Source organism: Schistocerca gregaria, chromosome 6 (genome assembly GCF_023897955.1).
Source record: "Schistocerca gregaria isolate iqSchGreg1 chromosome 6, iqSchGreg1.2, whole genome shotgun sequence".
In the NCBI taxonomy this organism is placed as follows: Eukaryota; Metazoa; Arthropoda; class Insecta; order Orthoptera; family Acrididae; genus Schistocerca; species Schistocerca gregaria.
Window position 1 is genome coordinate 241401001 of NC_064925.1, and position 16268 is coordinate 241417268.

The 16268-nt window shown below is 43.1% G+C and overlaps 2 protein-coding genes across 2 annotated transcripts in view; one reads left to right on the forward strand and one right to left on the reverse strand.

The window, feature by feature from the left end:
- The window catches only part of LOC126277940 (acyloxyacyl hydrolase-like), a 90214-nt gene extending 85375 nt beyond the window's left edge, over window positions 1–4839 (forward strand). Inside the window, exon 11 of the mRNA XM_049977533.1 lies at window positions 4442–4839. Within this exon, the coding sequence (XP_049833490.1) occupies window positions 4442–4570 (129 nt within the window). The 3' untranslated portion in view covers window positions 4571–4839. The remainder of the gene's footprint in view (window positions 1–4441) is intronic.
- LOC126277941 (NADH dehydrogenase [ubiquinone] 1 beta subcomplex subunit 3) overlaps window positions 4802–16268 on the reverse strand; it is a 28342-nt gene continuing 16875 nt past the window's right edge. The window contains exon 3 of the mRNA XM_049977535.1: window positions 4802–5272. Within this exon, the coding sequence (XP_049833492.1) occupies window positions 5092–5272 (181 nt within the window). The 3' untranslated portion in view covers window positions 4802–5091. The remainder of the gene's footprint in view (window positions 5273–16268) is intronic.

Sequence of the window (16268 nt, forward strand, 5' to 3'; positions counted from 1 at the left end):
TTATTCAGCAGTAGTGGGCTTAAGTTCTTTGTCAGCGTATCAGATCTTACACGTCAAACCTACAAAAATTTAACTGAAATCTAAAACAATGAAAAATCCCGGAATTCTAAAAAATTCTCGTGTTTTACCCGGATCTCCGGGGCCGTATACACCCTGATGGTTCAGCAAGACGGAGCCATAGCAAACACATCCAATGTGTTTACACTGCAAGTTAGTGAAATTTTCCCTGCAAATTGATCTGCAAGATGGGTGACAAATTTACCCCCTTGCATTTTTTCTTATGAGGTTATGTCAAATGTAAAGTGTATGTCAATAATCAGACTTTTCTGTAGCAACTGAAAGAAAACATCCATAGCGAAGTGGTAGCCATCCCAGTGTCTACATACTGAGCGTAATGTAAAATTTTGTTCGTCGTTAAATGGGGCCATAGGCATGCTGGATTACATTTAAGTACAACCCTAAACTGTATATTTCAATAATAAAGATTTTGTGAATAGACTTCAACCTCTATATTTTGACACATTGTATGTGAACTTTAACTGCAGGGCAAAATTTACACGACATACTTATATTTCACACGTTTGGACACGTTTCATATTTGGCATGTGCTGCATGTGTGAGCAAAGGTACTGGCAAAAGCCTTGAAATGATAGTCAAATTTTAGCACACATGCCAGTTATGATCTGGGAATAAATACTTTTGGACACGAATCACCAGTGATAATGTGGATAGGCAGGAGATGGGGAGAGGTGGATAAAGAAAGAGGTTTTTTTTGTTATGGTTTTAGAGTGCAAAACTGCTACGGTCATTAGCGCCCAAAGGAAGAGGGGTGAGGGAGAGGAAGGGGGTACAGAGAAAGGGAATAGGTAGTGAGATGGGGAAAGAAGGGGTGAAAAAGAGAAGGGGGCCAAAGCAGGAGATGGACTAACAGGAGACTGGAGTAAATACATAGGCAATGCTGGGTTTCTCAGCTAGTACCAATATGTGGACGAAATGGCTATATAACCTCTTGGATGTGAGCTTTCTTCTAAGAAACTCACTATCATAGGTAGAAGAGCTATTTTTTTCTTTTATTGATTAGATTTACCACATTTACTCGAATCTAAGCCGCACCTGAAAAATGAGACTCGGAATCAAGGGAAAAAAATTGACCGAATCTAAGCCGCACCTGAAATTTGAGACTCTAAAGTCAAGGGGGGAGAGAAGTTTTAGGCCGCACCTCCAAATCTAAACAAAGTTGGTCCATTGTAATTTGAGACAATTCAGGTTGAATGAATGACGATACAGCTATAGTAGTTTGGTTCGAGTCGTAATCTTAGCAGTTAAGCTTTTTCCAGGTAGCCACTGCTATGCGTCAGGCACTCCATCCATATTTATACGAGTACCCTTCCTGTTTCATGTGCTTCGTCTGGTTTGAATTGATTATTTTTCTTTGATCTGATAAGTTCCGTTCTCTTTGTTTTAGGTGTTTACATCACTTTAAGCTGAAAATGCGTTACTGTACTGTGTCATGCATTGTTTGTCTCATTCTGATAATGAGTGTTTTACGGCCTGTCGCCGCTCGTGGCATGGCTTGCTTATGTGCACGCTACCGCCGCTTACAATTAGGAATCGTCTCATTAGCGAAACAGCGACAAGAAACTGCTATTTGTTGTTACTTACACTGCTGCTTTCTTTGATTACGACCAACAAGAACCAAATAAGAGACTGAGTATGATAGAAGATGTTCTGAACGAGAGTTTAGCGAAAATTTCTCTCCGTTCGAAAATCCTTGCCAACACCTCTTTAGTCCATTACATTCTGCACAGAAATTAGAGTCATTGTAGATTTAAAAATCTAGTCAATTGTCATGCTTCATTTCTGACTGTATCACTATTAGGCATAGGAATAATACGAGTATAAACATGACATGATATGTATATTCTTCCGCGTTTGCTGTTGTCTCACCTTAGTTTCGTAGTTTATTATGCAGACAGGATTTAAATGAGATAGCATCAAACACGAAAGAATACATAGCAAAATGTTTATATTCGTATTATTCTTATGGCGAAGAGAATACTGCAAGTGATTCACAATTCATAAAATTTCCTATTAGCAACCATCTCTTCTCATAGGTAGGAAAAAATTCAGAACGTAGAGTTGGCCGTATTGACAAACATTCCAGTCTTGTCAGTCGGATTTTCGCAGTACATTGAAATGCTGCTACATTCAAAGATGAACAACACGGAATTTGTATTTACTTCGTTGGATAATGTAGGAAAATGCAGTGGTCGAAACTCAGGGTGGAGAAAAAAGCAAGTCTTACAACTTTTTTTTTTTTAATTTATTTACTGACGTAGAAGGTTTGGCGTCAGTATTTATCTTTGTGCCTCCAAAGCATGCCTGTGTAGCGTTACATTTTTTCGACGGCAGAAGTTAGTTGTGGCGGCACCTACCAACATTTTTCAGAACTTCTGCTTACTTTGCACTCGATCCTAAGTCGCAGGCGGTTTTTTTGGATTACAAAAACCGAAAAAAGTGCGGCTTAAATTAGAGTAAATACGGTATTTGGAAGTTTTATTCTTTCCAATAATATAAATGTGATCTATGACATTTAGTAAATATGAGTTAACATGTTTTCATTTTTAATGTAATACCGAAAAATAAGCTGTCAAAAGGTAACATCAAAACTGGCCACAAAGTAAAGTGATTTTTTCCCTGCACAATAATAGTAACATTTAAATTACGAGTTAACACTTTAACAAAAACCCATTGACAGAACACAAACTGAGGCAAATTTTACTTCACAGTTTGTAAAACTATGTTCTTTTCTGTAAGTAGCACTACTCTCCACTGCAGATGTATAGTGTGCCCATACAGTAATGGTGCAGTTTTAAATTCTCACAGAAAAGCAATGAAAGTACCTGAAACAAGATGGAAATGAAAGGGAAACTCCAAGTGTGCATACCTGTTCAATGCAGCTCAGTGTGTGTTCCATTTCTTGCCCTACACACCACTAAATGATATTGTATTTCGTCCCACACAAATGTAAGGGTATCTTGTGTAAAAACTTATTACTTCAAATAACTCAAATAGTTTAAGTGTAGTGGTGTTAGGTCTGGGAATCTTACTGTCCATGACTTGAAATCACTCATTTCTGTCCACTGCTGGGGAAATTTTGTATCCAGAAACATGTGAACATTGTTGCCACAGTGTGAAGGAGTGCTGGCTTGTTGAAGGGTGACACCTTTTGCAAATTATGGCAGTGCATAGAATTGCAACATGTCAAGGGGGTAGTTTGACATCACAGTCTGCCCCGCAAAAAGTGGGGTTATAATTGTATCATGGCACATCACAGGTTCACCTTAGGTGTGTTACATTAAGCTCGTCTTTTGACAGTGATGAACAAAATGTTCTTCATAAATATTTTAGCTGATCTCATGAAGCATATCTGTAACAAACCCCAATCATTTGCGTGTATCACTTTACCACATGCACACAGGGTTTTTGGGGCTCCTTAGCTATCCCGTATAGCTTCTACAGACTTGGCACTTACCCCATCAGAATGTGTTTTGTCGAACAAATTGCTTATCTCAACAATTAACATTACTTCTATGTGATGGCTCTTCATGGTACACACAACAATATTTATGTTTAAAGTTGGTCATGGATTCTACTTTAACAAGCTACAGAACACACTGAACTTTCCTCTGTACCATCCACATCTTGACTGACATGGTCTTATCCCCCAATCTGCTGCCAAGGTTCATTGTCTTGCGTCATCACCTGTGTGCACACGGCATTGATCACCATATTACAGAAACACTCTGTAATACCAGCCACTGTAGCACAAGTTTACTTAGAATGCAAGGAGTACTGGTATATCTTCCAACAGAAGGTAAGTAGAATGCTATTATGAACATGAGGGTAGATATTAAATGGAAAGTAATTCAACCCATGGTTATAGTTCAGTATTCATCATTGCTGGAGAGGTGATACTAATTTTATTAGTGAATTTTGACCTCAAAATGGGGTAAATGAAATATTGAACTGAAATTGCAGTAGTTTCTAGTGTCCAATAAATCTTTGTGACATGAGTTATAACTTTTTAGAAATACTGATGTCTGGTAAGTACTTTGTTTCTACCAACTCTATTCATACAAAGTACCTTCTGTATTGAATGTAAGTACATCTGTGGTAGACATTGCCTGTTGCTGATGTTCATTGAGCATTTATTAACAACAAGGATGATCCCCAAAGAAACTGAATACAGTGTTCATTAAATGTATCCTGGAACTTTATTTCTCCTACTTGTACCTTGTGTTCATCTGAGTGACTACCCATTATCTTCAGCAAGTGTAGTGTGCTTACACGATTTCTGCCTGAATTATAATTTTTAACTTATTTCCTTTCTTCAAAAGAATGTGACAATATGCATCACCATAAACATTTGTTTTTACAGATTACTCAACCATTGATGGCTGAAAATCTGTGGCGGGACATCAGCAAAAAATTTCCTCAGGCACTTGGTGAAACCAATCCACACAATGAAAGAATCAGAAAAATATTTGGTGATCAAAATGGCCACTAATTAGTTGATAAACAAGAGCAATGACAATAATACTGCGGCAACTACCTCATTAAAAAAAAAAAAGAAAAACCAAAAAGAAACATTGGAACAACGACTGTTTAAGCTATAGTTACTCAAGATTTTCTTCCAGAAAGATCAAGCCACTTTGGGGCAGACAATGACAAATATTCATCTTGTCTGAGGAATTTTATAAAAACTAATGATTTTTGTAATTATTTGTAAAAAGCAATGTTACCACAATTACATGACAGTATTTATTTTGTTTTCAAGTGTATCTTTTAGTCACTTGTAACTATTATTGTACCGTCACTACCACACGATGGTAGATCTCAGCCACTGCTTTGCTTGTTACACATACAAAATTACTATGAAACAACTGAGATCCTGTTTGAAACACAGTATTAGGGTTTTTATAACAGTGTCGAGGCCTCTGACAACAATCATCACAGTACTACAATGCAACAAAGCTACTTATGTACACTAATGTTCATCATGTATCTGCAGACTTCACAAAATACTTCTTAATGATGATCATGGCCATGCCCATGTCCACTTCCAGGATGCATCTTCTCCCAAGCTTTCTCAACTGCAATTGTTACTAAGAAAGCTGCAAAACCGTATTTAAATCCCCTGAATAAAAGTGTTCTGAGCCTCTGTCCTTCTGTGCCGTAATTTTGAGGAAGGAATCGCCACACTTCGTTCCTGTAAACAATAGTAATGTTTAGTTGTAGCAGTAGTTGTGAAGCTTGTTTTATTTCAGAAGTACATAATTCCACAGTTTTATAATACAAAGGTATCAGCATCTAGTTAGAGTAAAAAATTCTGTAGAATGATATATGTCTCTGGGCCTCCATATGTCAGTCACTTTTATTGAAAAAGAATACCATGTAGTATCACATTTTTCTTCAATATTGGTGGTGAAATTCATCTCGCCCAGAGATCGCAGCACTATTCACTCAATTCCCCACCCCACACACAGTTCTTCACTGGTACATGTGTTAATACATGCCATGCAAGTCATTTCAGGTAGCAGATGACTGTAGACAGTCATTTGAAACAGTTGTCATGCACATGGTGTTGAAAATGGAAAAACATGAGGTATTGTGCAGTGATTAAATTCTAATGTCTAGACTGCTTGTGTGTCCACCAGCTACGATGGTTACAGACAACCAATATTTTTAATCTGTTTACATACTCTGCTCATTCTATATACCAATCATATTTCAAAGTGACCAGCTAGGTTGATTTAAGATAACACAAACAACTAGATGAAAGTGATAACTCAAGTTTACAGTTGGTTCAGCAAGATGAAAAGAGCACTACATTTGATCAAATGCTTCAACTCTGAGGTATGTCAATACTGGATTGCCCTCAACCAATTTCAAAAGAAGATACACAGTTTTATTGAAGTATAATGATGCTAGGTGAAAAGTTTGTATTATGGATTAGTTGCATCTGCTTTACAGCAAAATTATTTGTGACTTAGTTCAATAAGGATGCAGTCAAACATCTGAAAGAGCTGGTGGATAATATTGGCCTGGCTCTTTGGGAATAATGACGGTGATGTGCATATGGAAGGCACACCAGCATAATACTGTTGTGAAATGCAGAAATACCTGTACATGATCAAGACTCAAGGCTCAAGTCTATGACTACAGATGGCTCAGTGAGCATAAATAGGTGAAGAGATTCATTGTTGTTGAAGAACAAGATTGGCTTTCATTTACTGGAAACTCACAACTATGAAATATTTATATTCATGCATGTGAATAGACCTGAAGTAGATGTTCAGTAACATTAAATTACCTGCAGGAAAATCACAGAGGTTAGCTGCAAAAGTCATTATGAAATATAATATATAAAACACTTAACAAAATAGGTAGCATGCTTAAGTCTCTTTCATCCCATTCTTGAGCATAGCTTGTCAGTTAGCGACCTTTTTTCTGCAGGTTGGGGGTGTCTTTAGGTTGCAAAACAGTTGGGTCATGAGTGTCCTGATACTGTCTTAAAATGGCTCATTGCGGGAAAGTGCTCTGTGGATATTCATGCCAGTAGGAATGTAAATGGCATTAGTAGGTGGATGAAACTACAATGAATAGTGACAGTGAACCAGGAAAAAGGCAATGAAAAATAATGGAAGTTAAAATCAACTGTTTCAATTAGTCCCCCCCCCCTTTTTTTAAAGAGGTCATTTGGGAAGAATTTTTAGGACAACTAGTGTCCAAGGGCTAAAATTAATTTTGCTTTCCCATGTTTGGTGTTGTTGTTGTTGTTGTTGTTGTTGTTGTTGTGAGTAAAGCATAGAATGTGTTGTACAGAACCTTGGATGGCTGTGATGATAAATGCATATTATAGTGTAAGGTGTGCCAAAAACTGACATTGGCACACTCCAGTGGTTCATTACAGTGACAGCAAACTATGACAGTGTCTCTGCTGAACAGATGACTGCAGGAAAGACATTGCCCAATACACAGCCTAGTTAAAATTTCTCCTTACAACAAGATGGACGAGAGTTGCTTGAACTGTAGGGAGGCGTTTAATCTCTCAGTTTTTTCACATAGAGATGACTGTTTGTGCCAGAATGACAGACTGCTTCTATGTATGGCAACACCAGTATTGCCCAAGGGTGCAGTGTGGCTAAAAGGCTTTGGTAGTATAGTTGCAGCCTTATTAGTGGGAGCGGGAGTAGCTGCCGCCGCCTCATTCCCCCCGACATATTTTATAGACCTATATGAATTATACATTAGTATTAGCATCAGTGAGCAAGTGAAGGCACTTCTGGATCTGCTGTACTATAGGATAGTATGTGTACATTCAGAAATTTCATGTCTATGAATGTACAAGATGGTGTGATAAATGGCAAACAGCTTTGCAGTAAAAATTGGTCACTGGTCTAACAATAAAACCAGAAGATTTCTTCACCTACAACAAAGGTGTATTCTGTGCCATGGTCATCCTTAGAACCATCACTGTAAATTAAGTTGCTGTCCCCAAACTGCATCCAAAATTCTAGAAATGTCCAGTAAATGACCACAGCCAGAGCTGCCTCCTTTGGAAGCAAAGTAAGTCAAAGATGGGCATGGACCTCTGCACAGAGGTAAGGATGTGAGATGAAGCTTTCAAATTAGGATATGAAAGTGAACTCTGGCAGCAAAATGGAAGCAGAGTATGCCTCATATTGGCTGTCAAGGAAATAATGAAAAAAGTAAGCATTAGATTGGTTGCTGGACACCGAGGACAATCAGCAATCATATTTGCAGAGCAGGACATTGTGCTGGAATGACAGCAGTAATTTGGCCAATTCCACATAGGGGCTCATAACTGGACTGGTGGAGAATGTATCAGTGGTCAACCTGTTTCTGTGATGGTGAATTACATTCAGGTGGTGTAAAAAAAGACAATTGTGCAGACAAATACGTAATGCATCCATAGTCCAGCTTCGATCAGACAGAGGACTGATACAAATTAAGAAGGACCATCTGGACCACTCTCCATGTAGTGGGACTTAGAACATGCAAGGCATTCAGGAAAGGACATATCCAGCTGACAAGTAGGATGTATGGGACAATCGATTTAGATCTCTATCTAGTATTAACCCCAAGTGGTTTTGATGATCGAAAGAGCAGTGGGACTGATGATGTAGGGACAGTGGGGTGGGAGAAATTCCTTTTGGTGTCAGAAATTCTAGAGAGAGAGAGAGAGAGAGAGAGAGAGAGAGAGAGAGAGAGAGAGAGAGAGAGAGAGAGAGAGAGAGGCAGGCCTGGTGGGACACAGTCGATTACTGCAGCAAATAAAGTTATACCCAATATTGAGCTCTGAGGTATACCATTCCCATGGATAAAAGGTCTGATAAAGCCGGACCCATGCATACATGAAATCTGGCATCATTACACCCCCCAGGAGTTAGAGTGAAGATTGTAACGTGCCAATGTGAAAGGTAAAAGCAGTCTTGAGGCCATATTTTCACTTCTTGCAGGGGTACGACAGCTGGGTATAGTGACCGTAGCGGCAGCTGCAGGTCTGCCAAGTACATTCTATTTAAGGAAAGCAATATTCAAGGTGAGAGATAGTAGTTGGATTAGTTGTGATTGCTTGGCAGCTTCAGAGCAGAAATAGTAAAAGCAAAAAAATGGTGGCATAGAAGGAGGTTGATACTGAAGACCACACAGCTGCTGCTAGACCATTTATGGCCACTAAAAACAGAGGTACACTTAATACACAGCTCTGCTGGACCCCACCTCTCTTGGATACTGAGGGGGGGCGGGCAGGGGGTGTTACTGTGTGAAGCATTGTTTTGGTGTAACAAGAAGTTCTGGACAAAAACTGGAATTGGATCCCACACACCCCACTCATGTAAGGTAGCAAGGATGTGGTGTCACCATGTGATGTCATCAAACTTTTGTATGTCAAAGAAGACAGCAATAAGGTGATGACGCCGGTCAAAAGCTGTTCGGATGGCAAACTCCAGGCAAACCAAATTATCAGCAGTGGGTATTACAGGGCCACAGATGGTACATAGTGAAAGATAAGTGCTATCCATGGTTTAAGGACATCACAGGCAGGTTAATAGTTCTCAGACACAGAGGCTTGAGCATAATGCTGAGCAAAATGTTCAGCTGGTGTCTGGGTCAGTGAAAACAGCACTGTTCAAGGAAATATCAATTACACCTGCAAAGGTCTGGTATCCATAGAAACACCAGATCTTCACAAAAACCTTGATGGAGGAGTACATGATCTAATGGTTGAAATTTACCATTCCCAGCATTATTGCTTCTGTCGTTTAAGTGGTGGACCCAGACACGGAGCAGTTCAAATGCAATGAGGTACTTGGCTGATGGATGCCATTTATGGCATTGAGAGCCTGCTTACGATCTTTAATGGCCTCAGCAATTTCCGTGGTCCACCAAGGTACTACCTTCCTATTGGGGGCCATGAAGAATAAGGGATTGCTATGTCTCCTGCTGACAAAATGGCCATTGTTACATTCTGGGCAGCTTTGTCAATGCCCCCATTTACCTGGTAGACCAGAAGGGCAGTGGAAGTGAAAGCATACCAGTTGGCACTGAGGAGAGCTAATCTAGGTGGGCACCTAGGGGAGTGACACAGAGAGGGACAGGAAGACTGGGCAGTGGTCACTACCGCACAGGTCACTGCAGTCCCTCCAGTGGATGGATCGGAAGACCAGGGCTGCAAGATCAATGGCCGAGTAAGTTCCATGTGCCATGCTGAAGTATGTGGAGGCATCAATATTCAAGAAACAGAGGTCAAGAACTGCTAGTATGTTTTTGATGTCTTTACCACGGCCAGCCAGCCTGGCTCCACCAAACAAATGGATATGGGCACTGAAGACGCCCATGATTAGATAAGGTGGGGGGAGCTGAGAAACCAATGCAGGCAGTACGTTCTGAGACACTCCACCATTGGGAGGGAGATAAACATTACAGATGGTAAAATCCTGAAATGCCCTTACCCAAACAGCCACAGCTTCCAAAGTTGTATCAAGAGGCTCAAGTTCGTTAGATACAGAGTTCATAATGTAAGTAAATTCCACCTGACACCCTATCACAATCAGCACAATTCTTAAAATGTTACTGGAAACCAAGTTTCCTGTACAGCAATGCGAAAGTAGGAGAGGAACTTAAGAGACGATGTAGCTCAGCCAAGTGGTGGAAAAAAAAAACAATTCTATTAGAGAATCATGCTGTCAGTATAAGGTGAAGGTTTGGATGGACCACGAGGTCAGGTTATGTCCCAGTGTCACTTGGTACCACTGGTTGGGACACAAATTCTGAGACATGTTGTGTGGTGTGATCGGGAATGTCAGAGGCCACTGGGATTGTCGCCACTGCCACAGAAGTAGAACATATGGGTTTTGATGGTGTGAGGGTCATGGTAATTTCCTTCATCTTGGAAAACTTTTTGTCTTTTGTTTAGAGGGTTTGCTGACTAGGAGGGCTTCCCTAAATTAGTTTCAGGGACTGAAGAAGATTGTCAAGCACTACGACCAGCATCTTTTTTTCTTTTATGGTTTTTTTTATGGTTTTAGGGCGTAAAACTGCTATGGTCATTAGCGCCCGGTCTGTGACTTAGGAAAAACTAAAAAATAAAACTGGAAACCAGCAGCAATGGGAGCAAAACTAAAAAAAGTGGGGAAACCAAAAACAGAAGGAAAGCTTAAAACACCAGTATAGAAGGGGGGTTGTTTGTCTCCAAAACGAGCTTCAAACTACTGACGTCATCTCATTGGCACTAATGAACTCGAGAACGCGATCGGCTGATTGCGTATCATCCGCTAAAATGGAAGATATATCAGGCGACAGCTGTAGACGTGTGCATAAGGGAGTAAAATAGGGGCACTCAAGTAAAAGGGGTCTCACCTTCCACAGTTGAGATCAGTGGGCACAGAGTGGGGGAAGACCGCCGCTTAAAAGATGTCGATGGCTAAAAAGACAGTGCCCTATCCGGAGTCTAGTTAAAATTACCTCCTCCAGACGACGCGTTTAGGAGGAAGAGGTCCAAGCACAGAGAAGAGCTTTCGTGTCCTGCAATTTATTACTGGGAAGTGTCAACCAATGTCCGTGCCATAAAAGAGCAACACGACGCCACAGAACGCTCCGTAGATCGGCGAAGGGAATCATGTGAGTAGCTGGCCGAAGAAGAGATACGGCAGTCTTGGCCGCTATATCAGCTGCCTCATTTTCACAGATACCAACATGTCCTGGAATCCAGAGGAACACCACAGAGACGCCCCTCAAGTGGAGCAAGTGGAGGCAGTCCTGAATCCGGTGGACCAGAGTGTGCACAGGGTAGAGAGCTTGGAGACTGAGGAGAGTGCTGAGAGAGTCTGAGCAGATAACATACTGTATCCGCTGATGGCGACTGATGTATTGGACAGCCTGGAGAACAGCATAAAGCTCCGCAGTATAAACCGAACACTGGTCAGGAAGCCGAAATCGATTTCGGGTGTCGCCAACAATATAGGCACTCCCAACACCAAACGGTGTTTTTGAATCATCAGTGTAAATGAATGTGGCATCCTTCATTTGTGCGCATAGCGCAGCAAATGCCCTACGATAAACAAGAGAAGGGGTACCATCCTTGGGGAACTGACAAAGGTCACGGTCCAACACCAAACGGTGTTTTTGAATCATCAGTGTAAATGAATGTGGCATCCTTCATTTGTGCGCATAGCGCAGCAAATGCCCTACGATAAACAAGAGAAGGGGTACCATCCTTGGGGAACTGACAAAGGTCACGGTGCAGGCAGGTCTGGGGCCGGAACCTAGGCAGTGCTGTACCCCAAGTTGTCAAGAAAGTTTTAGGAAAGTCGAAGGAAATAGAATGTAGAAGTTGATGGAAGCGGACTCCCAGTGGTAGTAGGGAGGAAGGGCAGCGACCCTAAATCCAAGGAGGCGTCAAAAAAAAAAATGTCGTAGGCCGGATTTGCAGGCATGGAAGACAGACGGCTAGCATAACGACTCAGGAGGACAGCTTGCCGACTGGACAGCAGAGGTTTAGCAGTCTCAGCATAAAGGCTTTCCACAAGGCTGGTGTAAAAAGCTCCAGACACTAAACGTAATCCACGGTGGTGGACAGAGTTGAGACGCCGAAGAATAGACGGCCAAGCAGAGGAGTAAGCTATGCTTCCATAGTCCAATTTCGAGCGCACTAAGGCGTGATAGAGGCGAAGAAGCATCACTCTGCCTGCTCCCCAGGAGGTACCATCCAGGACACGGAGGGTGTTGAGGGATCGCAGACAGTGAGCCGAAAGACAGGAAACGTGGGAGGATCAGCACAGTTTTCTGTCAAACGTAAGACCCAAGAATTTAGCAATGTCCAAAAATGGAAGGTTGACATGTCCTAGATGTAAGGGAGGTGGAAGAAACTCCATACAACGCCAAAAATTAACACAAACGGTCTTACTGGGAGAAAAGCGGAAGCCTGTTTTAACGCTCCAAGAGTGGAGGCAATCGAGACATCCTTGAAGACGTCATTCAAGAAGGCTGGTCCCTTGAGAGCTGTAGTAGATCGCAAAATCATCCATAAAGAGGGAGCCCGAGACATCAGGAAGGAGACGATCCATAATTGGATTTATGGCAATCGCAGACAGTACAACACTTAGCACATAGCTCTGGGGTACCTCGTTTTCTTGGGAGAAAGTACAGGAGAGAGTAGTGTTCACCCACACTCTAAATGTGCGCTCTGTCATAAATTCGCGAAGAAAAAGGGGCAGCTGACCTCAAAAGCCCCAAAAGAACAGTGTGCGAAGGATGCCTGTCCTCCAACAGGTATTGTATGCTCTCTCCAGATCAAAAAATACTGCTGCTGTCTGACGCTTCTGGAGAATATTGTTCATGTTATAAGTGGAGACAGCAACAAGACGGTCAACTGCAGAACAATGCTTTCGGAAACCGCATTGGGCAGGTGTTAAATGACTGCGGTACTCCAGGCACCAGGCAATTCACCATACGCTCCAAAACCTTACGTACACTACTCTTGAGAGAAATGGGGCAATAGCTAGAGGGGAGATGTTTGTCCTTTCCAGGTTTCGGAACAGGAACGACGATAGCTTCCCGCCAACGTCTGGGAAAAGTAATGTTGGTCCAAATTCGATTATAAAGGCAAAGGAGGTAACGCAGACTATGGTATGATAAATGCAGCAACATTTGGATGTGGATATCATCTGGTCCTGGGGCAGAGGAGCGACAAGAAGAGAGTGCATGTTGGAGTTCCCGCATGGAGAAAACAGTATTATAGCTTTCGCGATTTTGAGAGGAGAAATCAAGAGGTTGCACTTCCACTGCACGTTTCTTCGGGAGAAACGCTGCACGTTTCTTCGGGAGAAACGCTGGCAGGTAACTTGAAAAGCTCGAAATCTCAGCAAATTGTTGACCCAATGAGTTAGAAATTGCGACGGGGTCCACTAATGTATCATGCGCGACAGTGAGCCCAGAGACCGGGGAGAAACTAGGTGCGCCAGATAACCGTCGAATTGAACTCCAAACTTCCGAGGAGGGAGTGAAGGTGTTAAATGAGCTAGTAAAGAAGTTCCAGCTTGCCTTCTTGCTATCGCGGATGACGCGACGGCATTGCGCACGGAACTGCTTATAGCGGATACAGTTGGCCAGAGTAGGATGGTGTCTGAAAACACGAAGAGCACGTCGCCGCTCACGTATTGCGTCACGGCAGGCCTTGTTCCACCAAGGAACTTGGGGGGGGGGGGGGGGGGGGCGCAATTCGAAGTCCGAGGTATTAAACATTCCGCAGCTGTAAGAATAACGTCTGTAATATACGAGTGACCTCATCGTCGACGCTAGAAAAGTGACGGTCATCGAATGTCGCTAGGGACGAAAAAAGTGTCCAATCGGCTTCAGAAAACTTCCAGTGTCGTGGGCGCATATATGGCAGTTGTGGCTGCAATCGAAGGACACACGGAACGTGGTCACTCAAGTGTGTATCAGCAAGGGCAAACTATTCGAAGTGCCGAGCTAGCGGAACAGTACTGACCGAAAGGTCCAAATAAGAGAAATTTGTCGTGGAGGCAGACAAAAATGTAGGGTCCCCAGTGTTGAGGCAAACAAGATCCGCTTGGTGGAAGATGTAGTGAGCCACGCGGACAAGGATGTGGAGACCCCCAAAGCAGGTGATGGGCATTGAAGTTCCTAACCAGCAAATAAGGTGGAAGCTGACCATGAAGAGGAAGGAGATCAGCTCGTGCCATTGGTGTGGACAATGGAATGTATACAGTACAAAGAGAGAAGGTGTATCCAGAAAGGGAAAGACGGACAGCAACAGCTTGGAAGAAAGTTTTTAAGGGGATTGGGTGAAAATGGAGAGTATCATGGAGAAGAATCATGACTCCTCCTCCATGTGCTGGAGTGCCCTCAACAGAGGAGAGATCAAATTGTACTGACTGAAAATTGGGGAAAACAAAGCGGTTGTGGGGACGCAGCTTTGTTTCCTGAAGACAGAAGATGACCAGCGAGTAGGATCGTAAGAGGATCGAATATTCATACCGATTGGCTCAAATGCCGTGGATATTCCAATGGATATTGGACATAGGGTGGACAGAAAATGGAAGAATGTGACCAAGGTTGCCATCAACTCAACGACTGCTCAGAGCTTGCGACCGATAGCATGGAACGGCATTCAGCCGAAGGCAGAAGCTCCTGATCCATAGGTTGTTCAGGAGCAGCTCCTGCCACCAGCGATCGGCCGCCAGCGGTGCGCCTCGGCGACACAGAAGATGGCCAAGGGCGGCTACCGCCAGGTGGTGCTGTAAATGAGACACGCTGTGGCAGAGAAGGAGAGGATCTGGGTTTCTTATTAGCCTTTTTGGAAACAGGATGTTTAGCTGAAGGAGGAACCAATGGTTGGGAGGTTGGGGTACATAAAAAATCTTCAGGAGTAGGCTCTTTTTTGGAAGTCCGGGTGTCTGACTTTTGGGCTCGAGATATAGCAGAACCCGATTTGGTGAACCATAGAATGAGCAGGCGATAGTGGAGAGGTTGAATGGGCGATCTTTGCGCTGGCCAATCTGATGACTGTGGCACTAAAGGTGAGACTACAAGTCTGAGTGGCCGCCTCCTTTGTTGGCCGAGGAGAGGCAAGGACAGTGCTGTATTTACCCTATCTGAGGCACAGTGCGCTTTCAACTGGCGAATAATTTTCGAGCAGCAAAGGTCGATACCTTTTCCTTCACTCTGATTTCCTGAATGAGTTTTTTGTGTTTAAAAATGGGGCAATCTCTAGAGGAAGTGGAGTGGTCACCCATACAGTTGATGCAACGAGGGGATGAAGGTGGACAAGCACAGTCATGGGCATCCTTGCCACACGTAACACATTTCGCCAGACTGGAACAGGACTGGCTAGTGTGATTGAACCGCTGACATCGATAGCAATGTGTAGGGTTTGGGATGTAAGGGCGAACGGAAATTATCTCATAGCCCACTTTTATGTTCAATGGAAGTTGAACTCTGTCAAATGTCAAGAAGACAGTACGGGTTGGAATGATGTTCATGTCAACCCTTTTCATGACTCGATGAACAGCCGTTACGCCCTGGTCAGACATGTAGTGTTGAATTTCCTCGTCGGACAACCCGTCCAGGGAGCGTGTATAAACAACTCCACGTGAGGAATTTAAAGTGCGGTGCGCTTCCACCAGGACAGGGAAGGTGTGTAGCAGTGAAGTACGCACCAATTTTTGTGCCTGGAGGGCACTGACTGTTTCTAACAGCAAGGTGCCATTTCGTAATCTGGTACAAGACTTTACAGGACCTGCAATTGCACCGACACCTTACTCAATAATGAATGGGTTGACCGTGGAGAGGTCGTGACCTTCGTCAGACCGAGAAACAAGGAATTGTGGCAACTGTCTATGGCTGAGACTCATTGAACTTACACTTGTGAGCAGACATATTAGAAGATGAGGAAACCATTGCTGAAGTATCCCCATTATTACCGGCGTCTCCGATGGCGCACTCCTCCCTTGTGGGGGCCCTCTCTGAGGGCACTCCCGCCTCAGGTGATTGATTGTTCACACCTCAGGTCACACCTCCCGAGAAACGGACGGAGGGACCAATCGGCACTTTCGGAAGGTATCAGCTCGGGTAATCACCCCTCCCTGGGCCTCGCCGTTACCAGGGGGTACGTACCTGTCCTACCTGTCTACCTGGGGCAGGGAATTACGCGTTACCCC